The 22,158-nt window shown below is 47.3% G+C and overlaps 1 protein-coding gene across 19 annotated transcripts in view; it reads right to left on the bottom strand.

Annotated features, from left to right (window-relative positions):
* Positions 1 to 22,158, bottom strand: part of MACF1 (microtubule actin crosslinking factor 1) — a 334,551-nt gene that overhangs the window by 64,615 nt on the left and 247,778 nt on the right. Inside the window, exon 1 of one of the 19 annotated variants that reach the window (XM_047793453.1) lies at positions 74 to 4,199. The exons of the other annotated variants lie outside the window; for them this stretch is intronic. Coding sequence (XP_047649409.1) covers positions 74 to 4,012 — 3,939 coding nt within the window. The 5' untranslated portion in view covers positions 4,013 to 4,199. Of the gene's footprint in view, positions 1 to 73; positions 4,200 to 22,158 lie in introns of those variants that run through there. 19 annotated transcript variants of the gene reach the window in all.

Here is a 22,158-nt window from a genome sequence, read left to right as displayed (position 1 = left end):
CCACCAAGTCAGAGAACTTGCGAATCTTACTTTACTCTCCAGATCCTTCCCCAGCAAAATGAGCAACAATTACCTCATTTGAATTTAATCCATCAATTGCAGCCAGAGGCACTTTCCCATGCAGCTCTGTGTCAGTCACCTCTTTTATTCCAAATGCTGGGGAATCAAGGTCCTCCTTGATCCACACGGCAGTGGAGGAAGCCTCCTCTAGAACAGGGCTTTCTTCTGAGATAGGCACTGAATCAGTGTGGGCAGCATCTCCCAGGAAAGGTATGCCAGCAGGGAACACTTCCTCCACAGCAGGCACTGCAGCAGTTGGGATGGCAAGCTCCTCAGGGGTGGGTGCTCTAACAGCTGGGGCTGCAGGCTCCCCTGGGGAGGGCACTGCAGCAGCTGGTGTGGCAAGCCCCTCTGGGGTGGACACTGCAGCAGCTGGGGCTGCAGGCTCCTCAGAGGTGGCTGCTCTAAAAGCTGGGGCTGCAGGCTCCTCAGAGGTGGCTGCTCTAACAGCTGGGGCTGCAGGCTCCCCTGGGGTGGCTGCTCTAACAGCTGGGGTGGCAGGCCCCTCTGGGGTGGACACTGCAGCAGCTGGGGCTGCAGGCTCCTCAGGGACGGGTGCTCTAACAGTTGGGGCTGCAGGCTCCTCGGGGACGGGTGCTCTAACAGCTGGGGCTGCAGGTTCCTCAGGGGTGGCTGCTCTAACAGCTGGGGTGGCAGGCCCCTCTGGGGTGGACACTGCAGCAGCTGGGGCTGCAGGCTCCTCAGGGACGGGTGCTCTAACAGCTGGGGCTGCAGGCTCCTCGGGGACGGGTGCTCTAACAGCTGGGGCTGCAGGCTCCTCGGGGACGGGTGCTCTAACAGCTGGGGCTGCAGGCTTCTCAGGGGTGGGTGCTCTAACAGCTGGGGCTGCAGGCTCCTCAGGGGTGGACACTGAAGCAGCTGGGGCTGCAGGCTCCTCTGGTGGGGACACTGGAGCAGGTGAGGCTGTAGGCTCCTCTGGTGTGGACACTGCAGCAGCTGGGGTGGCAGGCTCCTCAGAACCGGACACCGTAGTAGGCTCCTCAGGTGTGGACACCGCAGCAGCTGGGGTGGCAGGCTCCTCTGGAGCAGGCAGTGCAGCAGCTGGGGTAAGAGGTCTCTGTGGGACATTATCCCCTGCGGTGAGCACCGCAGCAACTGGAGAGGTCCTCTCTGGGAAGGACTCTGCAACAGCTAGGACACCCTCCTCTGTGATGGCCACTGCAGCAGCTGGAGCAGTCCCCTCGGGAGCAGGCACTGCAACAGCTGGGGCAGCAGCTCTCTCTGCAGCTAATGCTGTAGCAGCTGGGACATCCTTCTTTATGGTGACCACTGAAGCAGCTGGCACATGCTCCTCTACAGTGGCCACTGAAACAACTGGTATGTTCTCTTCTAGGAAGGGCACTGTAACAGCAGCTACAGCAGTTCCTGCTGGGGCAGGCCCTGCAGCATCTAGGGCATCTTCTACAATGGGCACTGCGGCCACTGGAGCAGGCTTCTGTGGGCTTAGTATCCATTCCTTTAAAATTGGTTCTGTATGACTAGTCTTGGTAACTTGTTCCTCCAGAAAGATATTTAGCAATGATTCCGAGTCTCTCCATTCTGTCACCTCTCCCTCCAATGAGGCCACATTCAGCTTGGGCTTTATGTCCTTCACAGTTTGCACTCCATCTCTGCTATGTGCCAGTCCTCCAACCAGCAGATGCGGACTCAGGATCGCTGACTCCGGGGACCTTCTCTGGAGATCCGGGGAGAGCTGCTCTGGGCAGTCTCTACGAAGATGTGCTAGGGCTTGGCCCTCCAGCCTGGGTCCACAACCCAGCTCCTGGGCTTCACCAGCCTCATCATACCCTCGGTCCATGGACAAGTCACAAGGGTCGACATCTCCCAAGGAAGGCAGACTGTTAATTTCTTGATTAATAGCTCCTTTCTCACCTTCCCAATGAACCTCCTCTGTTAGGAAATGTGAATCATGTGATAACACCTCTACTTCTAATCCTGAGGGAACATCTGTTAGTTCACAGCTAACAGCAGAACGGAGGGGTGCCCTCTCCACACACTCCTTGGCCTTCCCCTCCACTTCACCACAGTCTACCTGGGACAAACTGCCATTTTCTTTGGCCAGCTCGGCTTCAAAGCCTGATACATTTTCTTCATGAGAAGCCCTGTGATCAGAATTGGACAATTCGCCTGGGTCCAGCTTTCCCCGTGACTCAAGATCGGCTGGGTGTCTAAACTGAAATTCCCCTGAAGTCTTGGGGCTTAAAGGCACTTTTTCACCCTCCTCCTCACTAACAGTGGAAGAGTCCCTCATGCTATCGGAGTAGGCAGTAAGGTCCACAGCATTAGGCACCTGAGAAGAATCCAGGGCATTAAAACAGTCACAATCCAATCCAGGATCAGAGTCCTTGGCCAGCACATTTAAAAGGCCTACATGTTCCTTTTCTAAGGCAGCCCCTGGAAAACAACTAATTACAAGTGAATTTTCTGCATCCTGGGATGGGGCCAGCCCTTCAGAAGAGGCTTGATTCTCCAGCTCAACTAGAGGAGTTCCCCCCTCTTCATATAAACACTCCTTTTCAAGTTCAAGAAACATCTGTACTGAATCTGTGTCAGAGAGTCGCTCTGAATCTGCAGGACCAACAGTGCACTCTAAATCTGAAACAAGATCCTCTAGCCTCTGAACAATTCTGCTTCTCAGCTCTCCTACAGCACTCTCACCTGTTAGAACACAACTGTAATCAAGAGGTGCATCCTTGAGAAGAGAAGCCAAACAACTCTTAGCCGGCTGTGGGTCATCAGAGCAACAGATGTGACCAAGAGTTAGGTGGTCAAAAGTCTCTAAGACAGCAACTGAGCAATTGGCTCCACCGTCCATCACTGCTACAGGGTCTGCTTGTTCTCTTTCTTCAAAAATATCTGCCAGGCTGTTCTTTTCCTCATCTGCCACTATAAAAGTCTTTTCTCGCTCTGACAGTTTCTCTTCCTCCCACTCCTCAGCCTCCATCATGATCCATCGCTCATCCTCTTCAAACTTTAGCTCAGACTCTGTTTTCTCCCTCAAGCTGGGAGTTAAGAGAATATGCAACTCTGGATCCAAAAGCTCTTCACTCAGGCAAGGGGAGAGAGGTGGCAATTCTACAGTGCAAGCTGTGGCCCCAAGGGGGTGCTGCTTCTCGCTGAAGCCTCCCTTAGCCAAACTTTTCAGGGCTCTGGGCCAGGTTGCACTTGAGAATCTGTGCTCCTGCATTACATCTGTGTTACCACTTGATGCTGCAGCTTCTGACGCTAGAGGCTGGAATTCACGAGGAGAGCTCTCACTGTGCTGCTGCAATCTGAAGTCTTGGCAGTCTCCACCTAAGTTCTTCACATCCTGCACTTCTGGAATACCTACGGATTTGGACACATGCTCCAGAGTTACTGACTCTGACTGAGGTTCCCTGTGATCCAAACGACCAGAACTTTCTGCTAATGCAGAAATGGATTCCTTCTTCTCTTGCAAGGAAGGATTTGAAGCACCAGCTTCGGAAACCTCACTGAGAGAGGCTTCCATCCTTTCTGCAAATTCTGGGAAATTGGGTGGCATGAAGGACTTCCACGATCTCCTGTTAACATTGTCTTTGCGTTCTGCATTTGGCCGCCTTCTGGGTGGCACAGGTGCTGACTTTTGCACATCACTGCTCAGCTTTAGGGCATCAAATATTATTCTCTCATCCAACTTTTTGCCTTCCGGTGCTCTGGATTCAAAAACATTGGATGCTGCTCCTAGTGTACCATTGCTGGATATAGTACTTCCTTCCATCTTTTCCATAGTGCTTTTTGAAGTCTGATTAAGCTTTGATCCCTGGTCAATTTGTTCATTTATTCTCATTGTATCATATATAGATCGCTGTGGGACATAGCAATCCTCTATATAGCCGTCTTCTTCCTCTCCTTTCCCCAGGCAGGTGGGGTTCCGCCTTAAACAGTCTGGCCTGCTGAGTGGCTTACCCATACTTTTTCAATCAAGATGAACCATCAACCTTTTAGAAGTTTCTTACGGTTTCCCCCAAAGTGCATTCTGCATAAGTTAAAAATCCTTTTACATGTTCATAACCTCAAACCAGCAATTGAATTTTCCCTCCAGAAAGGCCTGTAAGTCCCACTTTGAAATCATTCTCGGAGAAGCTCTAAAAGGAAAAGCTTTTTCCTCACAGGTTAGCAGCCTCATAGTTGCAGACAGATAAATGGTATAATGCAATCAACAAACAAAAATTTCTTTGTATGGCTTCTGCTTTTTTTTCTTTTAAAGAGCCCTGCTCTAATTGTCAGTTTTTAAAAAATCTGATATTGACAAGTCCTATTCAACATCTAGTTCCATTCACTTCTCACCTGAGCAGAGTAGGAAGCAGGGGATTTATATCGATTGTGTCCTTTAATAACAATGGCACAACCCCTCTCGTCTTCAAATGTGGCCCAAGCTCCTAAGAATTCCTTTCATTTTATCCTCAGTTCCAGCCCTGGAGAGTCCAGCTGGTCTGAATTAGCCATTCGTCCTCCCTAGTTCGGGTGTTTGCATTTGAACTGGGCTGGTCGGCGGATATTCCTGCAACTTTAAACACAGGAAGTCCTTCATTCGCGGCCAGCTTGGGGCTTCCTGTCTCCAAAACATCATGGCATTGTTGTGGCTCCCAGAGCAGCCCTGAGTCGTGGCCGCAAAACAAGGCGAGTGGAGCCCGGAGCCGGGCCTTTCAGAGGCCAGCAGGCTGCAGCGGCGGCCGAGGGTCAATCGGAAAGACTCGCTCAGCGCCGCTCGCTTCCCCGCGCCATGCCGCACTCCCCGAGGGCCAGGGTCGCCTCACCGTAGGTTGGCAGGTGGCTCCCGGCCGCGCCGGCCTCCAGTCCCGCGCTCAGGAAGTTAGTTTGTCCCTCCGGCAGCTGAGTCCCGCATGCTGTGGGCGCCGCCCCCCCGCCGCCGCCAGTCCCCGGCCCGCAGCCGCCGCGTCGTGGACTGCATGTCAAGCAGCAGCCCCTATTCTCCGCCGTCACCAGCCCCGCCGTCCTCCCCACCCGCAGCTGTCACGGTCCCGGCATGCAAACTTCTGCCTGGGAACAAAAGGCTCCGCTCGGGCCGGGCGGGGGCGAGCCCTCCTCCCTCGCGCCTCGCGGCCCGCTCGCCCGCCGCTCGCTGGAAGTGCTGGGCTGCCTGGCAGCTCTCCTCCCCCTTCCCCGCGCCGCCGAGACAAGCCGAGCAGAGCCGAGGCGAGCCGCGCCGCGCCGCCCCGCCTGGGCAGCCCCCTGGACGCCTGGGAGCGCTTCGCGGAGAGCAGGGGGAGGAGGGCGGGGGCGGAGCCGGGGCGAGGAGCGGGAGGGAGGGGGCGGCGGAGGGATTGGAGGCCGAGGCACGGAAGGAGGGGTTTCTGCGCGGCTCCGGGAGAGAGAGCCCGGGGTCGGCCGCTGGGCTCGGAGGCCCACGCCCACCGCGTCCCCGCCCCCCCACCCCCGGGCGGGAGAGAGAGCCGCGCCCCCCGGGCCGGAGGGAGAGCCCCGCCCCCCGAAGGCAATGGGCGGGGAGCGGCACCCGCGCGAGTCTCGGCCCGCGCAGCGCAAATCCCCTGACAAAGGAAAGCCCCGCCCTCCTGCCGTTAGCCCAGCCCCCGCAGCCCCCGCCGGGCTCCCAGCCCAAGGGCAAGCGAACCCAGAAGAGGCGAACCCACAAGAGGCGCCCCCGCCGCCGCGCAACCTGCCGGCTGTAGCAAGGACAACTCCGGGTCCCATCTGTCGGCAGGGTAGCGATGCCGCCCGCATCCCTCCTGGCTCCAGCTCTGCCACCGAAGGGTGTCCCTGGTCCTCCAATGTCACCTTTAGCGCGGCCGGCCGAGCCCAAAAATACGCCAGCCTGAAACCCCGCGGTTGATTTCGGACCAAGTTGTGGGATAAACTGCAGACACCTTCTCTCTGCCGCTCCTCAATAGTCAGGTCTTGGTCCATTTCCGCACCAGGATTTCTTTGCCCACAGACCTGAATGGTCTGGATGACTGAGGACCGAAATTGGGCACGGCGGCCGACGGTGGAGATGCAGTAGTGCCCTATGCCCAAACACCTGGGTTCCTTTATTGCTGGGCACATCCAAGGAAACCTGAGCTCTTTGAGGCCAGCTGAAAAGCCTGGGTCTTTATTTCAAGTCTCAAGATGGAAAATACTAGAGAAAAGTGGCCCACAATCCGTCTACAAAGCGTCCACAGCTTTTTGGCTTTTAGAAAAGCCATCTAGTCACCTGGTGACTGTTAAACAAAGAAAGTACAAAGGGCAACCCAGGAAACTGTCCACTGGAGACAGCTGTCTTTCCGAAGGGGTATAATACTCTGCTCCCTTTGTGATAGTCATTTTCTGATTTTATGAAATAAAAAATTTCTGAATCTCTGTTGAACCATGTGGTCAATTTAGATGGTAAAACTTACGGAAAAGTTATTTGTATCCTTTACACAAATAGTAAGTGAAGCCAATAGCTGGTATATGGAGATCTGGCAGTGAAACTCTGAGCTGAGCCTTAGGCTTACTTGAGCCAGAGAAGTCCTTGGCAAAATGAAGTGTCAGCTGAAGCCTGTGATCAGAATTAAGCAACTAAAAGAACTTTCACTGGCAAAATCATTTAAACTTAATTTCTCACTTGGACAGAGGCTGCTGATCAATTTCTGCTCACTCAAATCTGAAAGACTCTCCACCCATCTGAAAGCTGAAAGGGGGGTGTGCAGACTAGGCTGTGTCTTGACAACTTTTCTAACTTGAATACTCTAGTTCTAAAACTTAAAGCAGTGGCCACAGAACCCTGAGTCCTCCTGGTCCTATACTGCAAGATAGCAGAAACCCTATCCTTTGAGGAACAAACAGCAGAAAGAACCAAGAATGCCCGACCTAGAGAAGGTTCCAGGCAATATGATTAACATAAAGTATCTAAAGGGCTGGTATGTGGGAGGAAGGAAGCTTGTTGTGGATGTCTCCTTAAACTGGCACACTAAGATCCCAGGGCAGATTTCAAGTCAACAAAGAGCTTTCTCATAGCTATTCAAAGAATAGGGTATCCCCTAAAGGGATGAGTTTCCTGACCTTGGAGGTGTCTGAGCAAAAATTCAAGCAATCACTTGGCAGAGATTTGGGGAAAGAGATTTACAACTCTTCCATCAGTCTGTTGAAGATGAATTTTAGGGTTCTTTCTAACTCTAACACACTGTGATCGGAAGGCTTGATTCGCTTTCAGAACTGATACTTAACATTTCAGGGAACCTGGGTTTTAATTTTCTTTTAATTATTAAGTACAACTGGAAAAACCCAGGGAAGGCAAGATCAATTTCACTAGCAAGTCTCCCCAGCCAAATACACTCACTTATGTGTTCAGATATCATAACAGAGTGTTTAGTGTGCCAGGGGCCCTCTGGTTGGAAGAATCTGAGGAATTCTGGCTCTGGACTAAGGGTGGGTGGTTATTCTATTACAAAGAATGATCTCGATGTGGAATCACAAACTTCATGGCCAGAAATTCCTTTCCTGTTTCCTCACCAAGTCAGGTGCCAATCAGTTCAGTCTTTTCTTAATCCCTCTCCACACCTATCTGCCTTATTCTGGCCATTCTCACCAATGTGCCATATTATAATGTAAATAAATAAGTGGAGCATTTGAGCAACTATGAAGTTGAGATTCAAATTACTTATCAGCTTAAGTCTCACTCTCTCTGACTAGTGTATTAGGAGACTGTTGTTGAGAAATCTCCCCAAAGTTCAAACACAGCCTTGCAGAAGGATTACATCAAAGTTGAGCAATTATTCCCTTCCCCCTTGATTCCTGCTCCCCCACAAAAAGTGCTTTCCTTTTTTTTTTTTTTTTTTAAATCATCAGTTTGTGTTTAGAAAGAAAGGAGGTACAGGAGTTCCCATTGTGGCTCAGTGATTAACGAATCCAACTAGGAACCATGAAGTTGTGGGTTCGATCCCTGGCCTTGCTCAGTGGGTTAAGGATCTGGCATTGCTGTGAGCTGTGATGTAGGTCGCAGACATGGCTCGGATCCCACGTTGCTGTGGCTGTGGTGCAGGTTGGCGGCTACAGCTCCGATTGGACCCCTAGCCTGGGAACCTCCATATGCCATGGGAGCAGCCCTAGAAAAGACAAAAAAAAAAAGAAAAAAGAAAGGAGGTACAAAGTCTCTTTTCTCCATGTCTTATTTTTTATCTGTTCATGAGTTTCTCCCTAGTTTTGGTATGTGGAACTCTGCCAAAAGTCATCTTGGTGACTGAAATAAATACCTGATAGAGCTTTCGACCTCTTGTTACCCTGATAGCTCCAACAACAACAAAAATATCCATTCATTTCACTTGCTGTACATAAACTTTGAAAAAGAAAAGTACAGGGCGCTCCGGAGAACTTCTTTGGATGCTTCTCCCAATCGTGTAACACAAATATATGTGCTGATGCCAAATTTCAAATTAGTTTCCAGTTAGTTGATTATTGAGCTCAAAGAATTTTCTACTCATTTAGAAATTCCTAAGAACAGAATTTGAGTGTCAGATTTTCCTTTGGTGAACTTGGAAGAAAGAACAATCCTGGCCCTTCCTGATGTCTCCTAATTAAAACAGCAAGGTGGAGTCTCCTCACACCCTAATTTAGCACAGCTTCTTCTCCAAATTTTGGACCTGGCACTCTGCCTTTGTGTGCTCCAGACTTACACCACCAGCCTCCTAGGAAAATCTGGAGACCCCAGGGCCACGCCTCCTCAGATTCTACCATGCCTTTTCCTCCACCTCCACCACCTCTCTCTCGGAGGGTTAGTGCTGACTAGAGGAGGACACAGCGGACTGGCTAGATCTCCCACATTTAAAATCTGCAAAATGCCTTTCATCTTAGGATCTCTAGACTTTACAAGCGTTTGTTTGTTTGTTTGTTTGTTTGTTTATTTATTGTCTTTTTGCTATTTCTTTGCGCCGCTCCCGCGGCACTCGGAGGTTCCCAGGCTAGGGGTCGAAACGGAGCTGTAGCCACTGGCCTACGCCAGAGCCACAGCAACGTGGGATCTGAGCCGCGTCTGCAACCTACACCACAGCTCATGGCAACGCCGGATTCTTCACCCACTGAGCAAGGCCAGGGATTGAATCCGCAACCTCATGGTTCCTAGTCGGATTCGTTAACCACTGTGCCATGACGGGAACTCCACAAGCATTTATTTAGTGGCAAGTGGGAACTCCACAGGATTAGTCTGTACCTGTTGGGCATCAGTCACTACCATCTTTTTATTACAGAGAGATGGCTACAGAGTGGATCATTAAGCAACGCAGCATGGTGTGAAGCTTGTTTTAAGTGGAATACAAGGATTTTGATGAGATTTGAGCTCTCATGTATTCCTGAACCCATGAGAAAACTTTCCACATGCTCTGCAGGAACTCTCATGACCCTGTAAAGCCCTTTCCTGCTTGTAGACTTTCCAAAAGACAGAGTATTAATCCCTCTTTAGCCACTTCCCAAGACAATGGTGATGACAAAAACATAGGGCTTTGTAAGTCAGAAAAGACAGAAGAGTGGAAGGAAGTAAAGGAGGGGATTCTGGGGAAGAAGCAGATTTACTCATTAGGATTTGGATATACAGAGATGGTAAAGAGAACAGTTTCAAAGTGAAAGACTGGAGGCAGGAAACCTAGAGATAGGGACCCTAAAGAAGCAAATTCAACATTATCATGGTTAAGTTACAGGATGTACACAGGGGAAAAATGAAGGTCAGATAAGTAACTCAAGGCCAGTTCACTATGGCCCTTGAATGCCAAGCATGAATTTATGCTTTATTCAGAACACTATTACTACACCAAGACTTAAACTTATTTAACTTACCAGGGGGATCATGAGAGTGAGTGGTGTATGGAAGGTTTCCTAAGAATTTGAGACTGACCACTCATTCAACTGCCATTTAATATATGTTATTGAATTAAAAAAAAATCAAAATCCTTAATTTATGAGTGAAACTTGGGATGTTAAAAGTACTTTTCCTGGAGTTCCCATCATGGCTCAGCAGAAATGAATCTGACTAGCATCCATGAGGACACAGGTTCAATCCCTGGCCTCACTCAGTGGGTTAAGGATCCCGAGTTGCCATGAGCTGTGGTGTAGGTCACAGAGGTGGCTTGGATCTGGCATTGCTGTGGCTGTGGTGTAGGCTGGCAACTATAGCTCCGATTGACCCCTAGCCTGGAAACCTCCATATGCCAAGGGTGAGGTCCTAAAAAGACACACCCCCCCCCGCCCCGCAGAAAAAGTACTTTTCCAAAGGAACACAGCTATTAAACACCTAGTTCTTAAGATTTGAGCCTAGGTGTGCTGATACTGCACAGGTATTGAAATGTATAGACAGAGCATAGATGGTGAAGACTGAAGGTAGAACAATCAGCTGGGAGGATTACATGGTTTAGGCAACAGATGAAAAAACCTGGACACGTGAAAATGAGGAAGGGGGCTGTGAAAGAAATTGCAGAGGCAGGCTCTTTGGAGTTTACAACTGATTAGAAGGTAGAGATTGGGGGGAAAAGAAATCTAAAATAAAGCTATGGTATTACTCTTGGATGACTGGGGCATAGTAGTACTATAAAGCAGCAGCAGGGAGGAAGAAAATATTGAAGGAGAGAACTCATTCAATCTAGAGCATACGGAGTGTGAGGTACTCAAAGGCTACCCTTGGGGAGGTGTTCAGAAAGACTGAAGTTGTTGAGGGTAGAGATGCCGATGTGGAAACCTTCTCCCGTAGGACAGTGAGGGGTTGGACATCCTGGGGTTGAGTGTGGAGAGAGAAGAGAAGAGGAAAGATGACAGGAATTCAGGAACCACACGCTGGGGAGGTAGAAGGACAAACCAAAACAGAAAGCAGAAGAGCAGCCAGAGAAGAGAATGGAGAGAGCATAATGTCAGGAAAGTAAATGCACAGGAGGGTTTTAAGAAAGAAGATCTGATGTTAAATGCTGCACAACAAATGAGGAAGACAATGAGTTGGACAAGGCCACCAGACTTGGCAATAGGATGTCAGGGAGTATGTCCGAGAGAGGACATCTTCAATGCAGTGATGGGGGCTGAGCCAGATTATAGGGTGTCAAGGATAAGCAGCAGCGAGAAAGCAAGTACTGGTCCTCTCTTACTGCCACTCTTCCTTTGGCTGCCATGACACTGTGCTATCCAGATGCTACCTCTCTAGTCAGTCCTGCTTTGTGTCTTTGGGCTCCCTGCCCATCCTCATAAGGCAAGTAATTTCACAAGGTGCAGCCTTGATTCTTTTCATTTGTTCAACAGATATTTATTGGGGTCTACTATATGCCCTAAACTATGCCAGACACTAAGGGAGAGAGTGATGAGCAGGACGTGGTCAGGAGCCTACATTCTGGTAGAGGAGAAAGACATTTCATTCATTCTAATTCAATTGCAATAAGTACTCTGAAGGAAGAGCAACCAGTGCTATGAGAGCCTGTGTCAAGGGGCCCAATGTGGCCCGGAGGTTCAGGGGAGGCTTTCCTGAGAAAGTGGCCATGAGGGCTTTCACTTGGCACTGAGAGTAGGCTTTCCAATTCCAGGACTGCAGGATTTCATGAATTAGCAGCTTCACAAAGTTTGCTTTGCTGTTTCTATGAGATAGGTCCCTGGGTTGAATCTCTAAGGAATCTTGCTGTAGGGGTCCTCTCTCCAATATTAGAAAAGGAGGTAAAATAAGTAATACAGAGGCAAGAGATTTTTGAAAACTCTTTCATTTTGTTACTAAAGCAATTCTTATCATTAATCACAAAAAACTGGGTTTGAATTTAAAAAATTAGACCAAAATCAGGGCTCTCTCTCTGGGAGTGAACTGCAAGATGAGAGAGCTATTAAAATGGTTACTTGAATGGATGCAATAAATTCAAGCTAGAGAAGACCCAAGATAGGCTCAGTTTCTTTGAATTCTTATTATCTTCTTCCCTTCACTCATATATACACATAACCAAATATGAGAAACATGCATTTGCCAAAAACTTTTCTATAAAACATCTTGATCTAGTATATATGCTTGGCAGAGAGATTAAGTTTGTGCTTTTAAGCTGCTTTCTCTGAAATTAAGCTGATATTTTTCCCCCTCACATCTCGATGTTTTAATTAAACATTGATTAATATTAAGAAGTGTCTCTCTCAAAGATGCTGACTTGGTAGCTGCCGTTGTATGGCAAGAGAGGAAGATAACATGGTCTATGCTAAAAGCTAATTAGGCCAAGGACCCTGAGATCATTAAAGCTGATCTGCTGGGTAACTCTGAGTGACTGGGGAAGTCAATGAGCTGGTAATGGCTTCTGGTTAATTCTGGTTAATGATATGAAAATAATACTGATTTGTAGAGCACATAAGCCAAGGTCAAAATGGTCTCAGAGAAACTTGCTGGCTGTGGATTCTGACATGAACGAATGAATAAATTAATAACCAACTATATGCATGTATGTGTACATACAATATATTTAAAGCTGTGTTAAGGAGGCATGACCTAAACCTACCTGTGTATTGCTGGTCTAGGGTTAGAATTGAGCTCTATATTTGTTCCCCAGAAAAACTGCTCAGGAAGGCTGTTTGTCCATCTACCTGTTTCACTGCTGTCATCAAACTAATTTTATCTTCATAATTCAACAAGAAAAAGAGCTATCTAATCTGGTTCTGGGTCTTAGATCAAATCTTTCAGAGAATGACCAAAGGGAATAACTTTTCTTATTATTTTTCATAATATTCTAATTTGTCCGGATAAACTTTTGTCTTTTTGTCTTTTGTCTTTTTGTCTTTTGTTGTTGTTGTTGTTGCTGCTATTTCTTGGGCCGCTCCCGCGGCATATGGAGGTTCCCAGGCTAGGGGTTGAATCGGAGCTGTAGCCACCGGCCTACGCCAGAGCCACAGCAACGTGGGATCTGAGCCGCATCTGCAACCTACACCACAGCTCACGGCAACGCTGGATCGTTAACCCACTGAGCAAGGGCAGGGACCGAACCCGCAACCTCATGGTTCCTAGTCGGATTCGTCAACCACTGCGCCACGACGGGAACTCCCGGATAAACTTTTTTAAAATAAAAGGATATTATCATTTATTGAGCACTTAAAATATAATTTAGTGTTTTCATCTACATTACTTCATTTAATTCTCATAAAAACCCTAAAGGTAGGAGTTCCCACCGTGGCGCAGTGGTTAACGAATCCGACTAGGAACCATGAGGTTTCGGGTTCGGTTCCTGCCCTTGCTCAGTGGGTTAAGGATCCGGCGTTGCTGTGGTGTAGGTTGCAGACGTGGCTTGGATCCCGCGTTGCTGTGGCTCTGGCGTAGGCCGGTGGCTACAGCTCCGATTCGACCCCTAGCCTGGGAACCTCCATATGCCGAGGGAGCGGCCCAAGAAATAGCAAAAAGACAAAAACGAAAACAAAAACCCTGAAGGTAGAATTTACCATTGGTCACATTTTATAGTTGAAATAACTACACAGAGAGGTTAAGTAAATGCCCCCACAGTCACTCAGTTAGTAAATGTTAGAGTCAGAATTCAAACTGGATATTTCTGACTCAGAATCATATTCAATCTTCCTATGTTAAGCTGAATGAAGTATGAAGACTTTTCTTGCTATCAACCAGTTGAGTAAATGACAATTACTCCAAAGTAATGGGTAACTACAACACAGTATTTCAGGACCTGGCTTTCTTCAAGTGCATCCGAGGTAGCAAATTTCTTAGTTTTAGTTCAGCCTAATACTGAAATGAAACTGTGTTCCTTTAACATATGCTAACTAGTTGAGAAGGAAGGGATCCCAGAGGCAAGATGGAGAGGTGAGGAATCTGGGCCAGGATTAGAATTTCTCAGGACGCACAAGGATTTATCTCAAGTACTGCAGAGTAGATAGCATTTTGAGTCCTAGAGCTCACATGGCTTAATGAGAAGAGCATTCACCCAATCAAACATTCACTAATCTCCAACTATGTGTATACTCATGCTAATTACTTTGAAGGACACAAAAATGGACATACTGAGATAAGGGATGGAACAACGCATATAATCATTAAACACCAAAATTAGGCAATATTTGATAAAGGCCAAATGAGTTAAACATATTAAGTGATTTAGGAGAACAGACGAAGTAGTGAGCTGGTGTGGGGGTAGGGGAATCAAGAAGTTTTGAGGAGATATGGGACTTCAGCTACACCTTCAGATATGGGTAGAAATCAAATAGGTAAAATGAATAAGGAATATTTGGGATAAATGGATAGTGTGGATGGTTTATAATAGGAAACAAGACTGGATAGATAGCAAGGATCAAAAATGCAGTTTCTAAGACCCAAGGAAAAAAGAATGAAGGCACAGATATAGATCAGTTTTGAAAGATGCCATCATTTAATCCATCAGCTCAGATGGCTCCTGCATTGATCTGGGGGAAGGATAAGCACTCAGAGAAAGAAGAGTGAACAGAGACAGAAGCAAAGGGAAAACTACCTTGGAGGCACAAGTTTTAGAAGGCTACAGCATAATTTGTCTGTTTTTTTCCGTGGGAACCATGTGCGCACACGCTAGCTGTCCAATCACACTAGCTCTCTGCATTCCTAACAGAGGATCCTTTGTTCCAAATAGCAAGGCTCAAAAGAGATAGAGTCTGATAAAATCACACTGAGACCAGTACTCCCAGCTGGTGCAGGGCTGATGCCATTCCATAACACACCCTACAGGAAGCAGCTTGAGATACACAGCTGATTGATTTCCACAGCAGAAGCCTTCTGGCAATCAGGGTGGGGTGGGGACTGGTCAAGCATGGAGAGAATTCTTTGGCCACTGACTCAAATTAGTTCCCTAAGATCCTGACTTGATCCCACAGGTCTGTATAAGTCACTTTCAGAACCAGCACTGTTTCTCAATTAAATTTTGAAAAAAGGGAGGAAAACCATAAAGCTTCCCCAGGCAATGGAATTATTTCATCAGTTAACTCTTACTTGTCATGGAATCGGAAAATGGCAAAATATCAAAACCCCCATCTTTCCAAAAGTGACCCATCCTGTGTATTACAGGAAGTTTAGCAGCACTCACTCGATGCCAGTAGCAGCCTCCCCACTAGTGACAGTAAAAAACATCTCTAGACATCGTCAAATGTCCCCCAGGAGCCAAAACTGTTCCCCTTACCCCCAGTGGGAGCTACTGGTCAAGCACAAGCTCTGGTACCAAACAGACATTTTCAATCCCAGTTCTAACATTTGTTCACTATGTGGCTTGATTACTTAAAAGATTAACATCTTTTTTGTTGTTGTTGTTGGTCTTTTTAGGGCCGCACCCATGGCATATGGAAGTTCCCAGGCTAGGGGTTGAATCAGAGCTGCAGCTTCCAGCCTACACCACAGCCAGAGAAACATGAGATCTGAGCCGAGTCTGTGACTTATGCTGCAGCTTGTGACAATGCCGGATCCTTAACCTGCTGAGCAAGGCCAGGTATTGAACCCATGTCTCGTGAATACTAGTCAGGTTACCAGTGAGCCACAAGAGGAACTCCACATCTTTAAATCTCAGTTTTCTCATCTGCAACTGGGATTTTAAATGTCTGATTTGGCAGAGGGTGGGGGGTAATTAGGGCTGGAGATCATTTAGACTTAGGTCTCTCTTATTATTCTTTTTTTTTTCTTTCTTTTTTTTTTTTCCCCCAAGGGCTGTACCTGCGGCATATGGAGGTTCCCAGGCTAGGGGTCAGATCGGAGGTGCAGCCACAGCAACTGAGCTGTGTCTGCAACCTACCACAGGTGTCAGGGCAATGCCAGATCCCCAACCCACTGAACAAGGCCAGGGATCGAACCTGCATCCTCATGGGTATTAGTCCGGTTCACAACCTGCTGAGCCACAATGGGAACTCCTCTCTTACTATTCTTGCTACTGTATCATTTCTACCACAATCCTTTGCCTGTTTCTCATGCTACACTGTTAACAGAGACTAAGACCCCAGCTCTCACCACAAGGACTGCCACAGAGCAAGTGCTCAGTAACGATAGACTGAAAGGGATAGGGAGCCCCTTCCTCCTGGCCTCCGCAAAGGGATCCACTGTCCATTCCCTTGCAGCACTTATTCTCATCCCTAGCTGGCCAAAGTTCTGAAAGGCCCACATTTCAAATCACAGTAGTGGTGGTTGGAAAAGAGCTTGTGAAGGCCCAGGGGATAAGTATATCCATTAATCTTCCACAGCCAATACCAGAGACTGGTATTTGAAAAGCACTCAGTGGTGGCGGTGGCAAAGTTTTAAGGAAGGTGGGGCGTGAGTGCATTCTCCCCATAGCTAGGTTTCTCCAGCCGGGACAGCTGAGACTTGGGAAGAGTCCATCTGGCAGGAGACAGCCTTTTGCTGCAGTGATGCTTTGGTGCAGTGACCTGACATGACTTCCTGGAGGACTGATTTTATTCCTGGTAAACCAACCACCTCTAACAACAAAGTGCCCTTCAAACCAACTCATCACACTTCCTAGAGGCTCACGTGCCAGCCAGCTAGCAGCACGGTACCTAGGACGAGGCTCAGGCTGAGACCACTCACCATGCATTTCTAGACACAGCCATCAAGAGCCCTATTCTGCAAGTCTGTGTGCATCTCAACCATGTCCACCAATCAAAACTCAACAGTAAACACAAGTTCTGCAGAGGGTAAATTCTAGTTTTTTAGGGCACACGTTTCATATGACGATGAATCTTACTTGTAAATACTTTGCCACTACATGCAAAGAATTTCAGTAAACTCAAATGAAACTGCTCAGTCCTTTTTTTCTGATTGAGGATATATTCATATGTTGCTTTAAAATCTTCCCTTGTTATCAAAGTTTTCAGACAGATTTTTGTGGAATCCATCGACACTCTGGATCCCTTCCCTTTGATTATACTACTTTCACTGAGGCATGGGGCTCCTTTAAGATGATGTAAGGGCTGCAATCTTGGAATTTTGCTTGTGATGCTGATATTTAAAATACTAATGATAGCACTATTCACAATAGCCAAGACATGGAAACAACCCAAATGTCCATCGACAGATGATTGGATTCGGAAGATGTGGTATATATACACAATGGAATACTACTCAGCCATAAAAAAGAATGACATAATGCCATTTGCAGCAACATGGATGGAGCTAGAGAATCTCATACTGAGTGAAATGAGCCAGAAAGACAAAGACAAATACCATATGATATCACTTATAACTGGAATCTAATATCCAGCACAAATGAACATCTCCTCAGAAAAGAAAATCATGGACTTGGAGAAGAGACTTGTGGCTGCCTGATGGGAGGGGGAGGGAGTGGGAGAGATCGGGAGTTTGGGCTTATCAGACACAACTTAGAATAGATTTAGAAGGAGATCCTGCTGAATAGCATTGAGAACTTTCTCTAGATACTCATGTTGCAACAGAAGAAAGGCTGGGGGAAAAATGCAATTGTAATGTATACATGTAAGGATAACCTGACCCCCTTGCTGTACAGTGGGAAAAAAAAAATACTAATGATAATACTTTAAAATTATCAAAAGTATTAGGATAAGTTCAACCAGAAGTAAACTTAAAGATCTTAAAAGCTCCTTCACCTTCTCCCCACCCAGCTGCTGCAGTGGGGATGGAGAGGATTATTACAGAGCATTGGAATTTGGGGGGGGGGGGGCAGGCAGAGGCGGGTGGTCACACAATGGTTATAAATATCAGCAGCCGAACTGTGAGCTCCTGGGCTGAGGGAGAACAACTGACAGGCTGCAGTCTCCCCTTAAAGGCACAGAACAAGGAAGCTCCCTGAAGTATTTCCACAAAGGAAGTTCTTCTTCTCCACAGAAATGCTCCATCAACCAAACACCTGCATCAACAACTCCACGCCAAAGAAACTGCAGATGCCAGGAAAAGTGACGAGGAGATTTTTAAACCAGACACAGATTAGCACCAGCAAAAATAAAGAATTCAGGGCCTGGCCTAGAGGAAGGCTGTTTCACAGGCAGTTGTTGCTACTACACTACCACAATCAGATTACTAGGAGGCAGCTCACTATATAAACATTCACTTAATCGACAAACACCCTTTCCAACTTGAGTCCCAAATTTCCCACATACAGATGGTAATTTTCTTCTAGGGCAGCGGTCCTCAGTTGAGGGCGACTTTGCTTCTCAGGGGATATCTGGCCATGTCTAGAGGTACTTCTGGCTGTCACACTGGGGAAGGCGTGCTACTGGCATCTAGTGGGTAGAGAGCAGGGAGGTTGCTAAACATCCTATAATGCACAGGTCAGCTGCCCACAATAAAGCAGCAGCCAGCCCCAAATATCAAGAGTGTCCAGGTTAAGAACCCGATTCTAGAGCATTCTCTTTACTCCTTTGGACTCTAGCAGTTCCTATTGGCATAGCCTTGTTTAAGGCAGAAAGGAAGGGAGGGAGGGAGGGAAGGAACAGAAAGAAAAACCAAGACAGGCCAAGGGTCAGCACAAGGCAGAGGTGGAGGGTTAACTCATCTTATCTTGGCTGCTATGAAGCTGGAGACACCTAAACCTCCAGGTGACAGACAGGTCACAGCCAGTGTGATTTCCTTTCTCTCCAAGGGCAGGGAGAGAATGCTGACTTGATATGTTCTCTTCTCTGGTAAGTCTAACTGGCAACGACACAGATGAGCTGATACTGCCTTTGTAATTATTTGAAAGGAAAGAGAGAGTATCTGTGCAAATTGGCAGTCTCTCGGCTCCATGGCAGGCCCTGTTTTCCAAGAGTGCTCACATGTGCTTATAGGGAAGCCCTAAACTCGAGTTCCATGAGGCAAAAAAATCAAATGAAGAGGTTTATGGGGCTTTCTTGTTCTGACTGCATAGTACGGCAGAGGTCTCCTGACAGATGCTGCAAGTGTACACAGTGTCCCTGAGCCCGGGCCCTGCTCAACCAGAATTAGGACTGAGAACAGTGTGCCCCGCCCACAGCCCCCCAAAACCCAGTCCTCCACACAAATCCTGACTGAGGGTCAGCGTGGTTTGTGAGGAGGGTGCAAAGGAAGGAATTGGTGTAAGTGCCAAACGAGCTTGATTCTTGATTACAAAACCGCTAATAGAAAATTTCAAAATGAGGAAAATCTCCTGTTATCATCGGGCTTTATGGAGCTCTTCTCCAAACTTCAAGTCTTTTCCTTCCCCTCCCAGGAAGGTCATGCGGGGGGGGGGCGGAATTCTGTGGCTTAAGTTTCAGTGAAATAAAGGTTCCTCCTTTCTTGTTAGTCTCTAGTCATGTGCATATACAATTCCTTTTCCTCAACAATCAGAGACTCTCTCGTTCAAGAAAACGGAATTTCCTGAAGAGATTAGCCAAAGTCTTTTCCTTTGAGTTTTCTGAAAACATGCTGATCCTCTCATATCCTCTTTTGTGACTCCTGGACTGGCTTTTTCCTTCTACTTCCAAACGAGAGCTTGAACCCAGTCAAGTGCCTAACTCAGAAGGTTTGAGGTCTTTGCCTGCTTAGTGGGAAAGCACTCTCTTCCATTCCCATTTGATAGGTCCTCGCTGGCTGACCAGATTCTCAATTACTCAGAGGCAATCGAGGGAAAAGCCTTTCCTAGGAATAATGACTTTTGGTTTTTCACGTTCATTTAAAAAGGAAATAATTTTTCCCACAGGCTAACCGCTGTTCCGAGCATTCACTGGCACTACTGCAGGGTCCCCAGTAAGCCCAGGGTTCTCCACGGACCTGACTCATCTGTCTCTTCCGGCCATCCCCCGTGGAGTCAGGCCAGAGCACAGCCTCGCTTCCGCCTCACAGATTCATACCCTCTTCTCTTCAGTAGATTCTGTGCTGAGAGCATGATCCCATTATAAAAAGAGTTGAAAACTTAAAGCAAATGCTCTTTTTTAGTATTTCTCTTCATCTGTTTTTCCCTTATTAAAAACGATTTGAATCTGAAAGCAGAGTCAAGCTGTTTGCATCTGGCCTGCTGCTGGCGTGAGGGAAGATGAATTTATCACTGGACTGCAGAGCACATTAACACTGGACTCAAAGCTCAGATCGTGAAAATGACTCAGTCCTCAGAATGGGTCCAAAAGATCTTCCCTTTACTTAGCCTCTAAGGGACTTTTCCCCTCATTGTTTTCACTTCCCATGAGCTCAGAATGAGCTCAGCCAGGACTGAGCTCCTCCCCTCCTGACTCAAGAGCTTGTTTGGGAGGAGGCAAACTCTTCCCAAAGCCCTTGACTTTATAAGGTGGACCTGTGGAACCAGGCTTCTGATTTGCATCCCCAACTTGAGGAGGCCACAACACAGGGCCCCCAGCTTCACCTGCCTCCTCCCTCTCATCTTCAGGTCTTGCCTTGTCAATGCCAGTTCCCTGCAGTGAACACACTGGTCCCAGCCTTCACATCCATGGTGCTGGGGGTGGGAGGCTTCTTCTTAGAGCTCAGTGAAACACGTCTGCTGTACCAAGCGGCTAAGCAGCTACTGAACCCTGAGCACTGCTAGGCTACAAACTAGGATACAAATAAAATATGGCAACACCCCGTGATTTCTTAAAATGTGCCAGCAGCATCAAAATTCAGAATGTCTCTAGAAACCAAGGATTAAATGAAAAAGAAACAATGACTTCTCAAATCCAAACACTACACATGCCTGCCTGTGGACTCTTGTTTATATCCTAGGTCATATTTAATGCAATTTAAATAAGCTTGTTTACCTCGTTTTCTAGCTCACAGACGATCAGATGGAGGGGATAGACTGCTCAAGGCAGACCCAGTGATAGCAGTGAAAAGTAACAGCAGTAAGAAATAACACCCGATATCACAGTAATGGGGGAAAAAAACAGAAAATAAACCCCTTCCCCATATATATGTATACACATACATCCAATCCCACCAGCACAGCAATTGCAGGACCTAAACAAGAACTTCAATACAGAACTCAAACTGTGTGGTAATTTAAGCACATTTAATGCAAAGCAGCTTCAAGTGTCTCTAATGTCCTTGAGAATATCACCACAGTAGAGAACGGTATATCTTTTTCAGTAATGTTAACCTACACTCATAAAGAAAAACTTACAACGTAACGTTGAGAAAAACAGGGAAATACAAGTAAAAATAATTTCTATATAAACTAGAATCTAGTTTGATGAAACTATTTTGGAGCCTCAAGGGATAAGCTTTAGTTTTCTACAAAACTCATTTAATGTTGGTTAGACAGTTAATTCTAAGTAATTGGGACCCAAGTCCGAATTAGGATAAACGAGAAGTGTGCCTGTAGCAGAGCCTCTGCTTTCGAGGGGCTGACAGTGGCGGAGAGCAGAGAAGTGCACGAGGTGAAGCAAGAAAGGCCGCCCTGCCGCTGGCTGAGGGTGGGTGTTTCCCAGAGGAAAACACGTGGGCCTGTGAGTTTGAACTTCCTCTACCTGCCCAGGTACCCCAGAATCCCAGATTCGAGGACTTGCGTTACTCCACACTGCACTGTAAGGGGTTCTTCAGCTCGTGGCTCACCTGAGTGCTGAACATCCCCAAAGCTAGAGGGCCCTTCTGATACAGCCACCTTTCTGCACATGGATTATGTCTACAAACGGGTGACCTTTCTCAGACCATATGGCTCTGACCGGGCATCAATACCACCTTTCCATCCACGTTTTTAAAGGAAAGAATCCTGAGAGGCAGGGGCCCCGAGAGAACAAACAAAATCTTTTGGCAGAAGCATTATGGTGTAAATGGGAACTGTTACCACCTGGATGGCAGTAAAGCTCTGGCATCATCCTTTCCAAATCTGCTCCAGGCACCAAGAAGGAAAGATCCCCAAAAAGGCTTCCAGCAGGGGAGGGCAGCATTTTAGGTAAGTCCTAGAACGAAAGGCTCATGAGGTAAGAGCCAAGACCCCACAGACAGTCCTGGGTTCCAAGCCCGTACCAGCAAATTAGTACGTTTGAGTCAATTCCTCTCATCTTCCCCTGTTGTGCAAAATCTCAGGACTGGAAATTCTGACTCATGTAAAGAATCAAAACATCTTTGCAATTAAGGCAGTGCTTCCCAAACTCTCCAACAGGCAGAGAGGGCTTGTGCTCTTGAGGAGTCTGGGGCACAGGCTTTTTTTTTTTTTAAAGGGCTGCACCTGTGGCATATGGAAGTTTCCAGGCTAGGGGTTGAATGAGAGCTGTATCCACAGGCCT

Source organism: Phacochoerus africanus, chromosome 8, assembly GCF_016906955.1.
Source record: "Phacochoerus africanus isolate WHEZ1 chromosome 8, ROS_Pafr_v1, whole genome shotgun sequence".
NCBI lineage: Eukaryota > Metazoa > Chordata > Mammalia > Artiodactyla > Suidae > Phacochoerus > Phacochoerus africanus.
The sequence above is the reverse complement of the archived record's forward strand: the minus strand, read 5'-3'. Positions and strand labels throughout refer to the sequence as shown.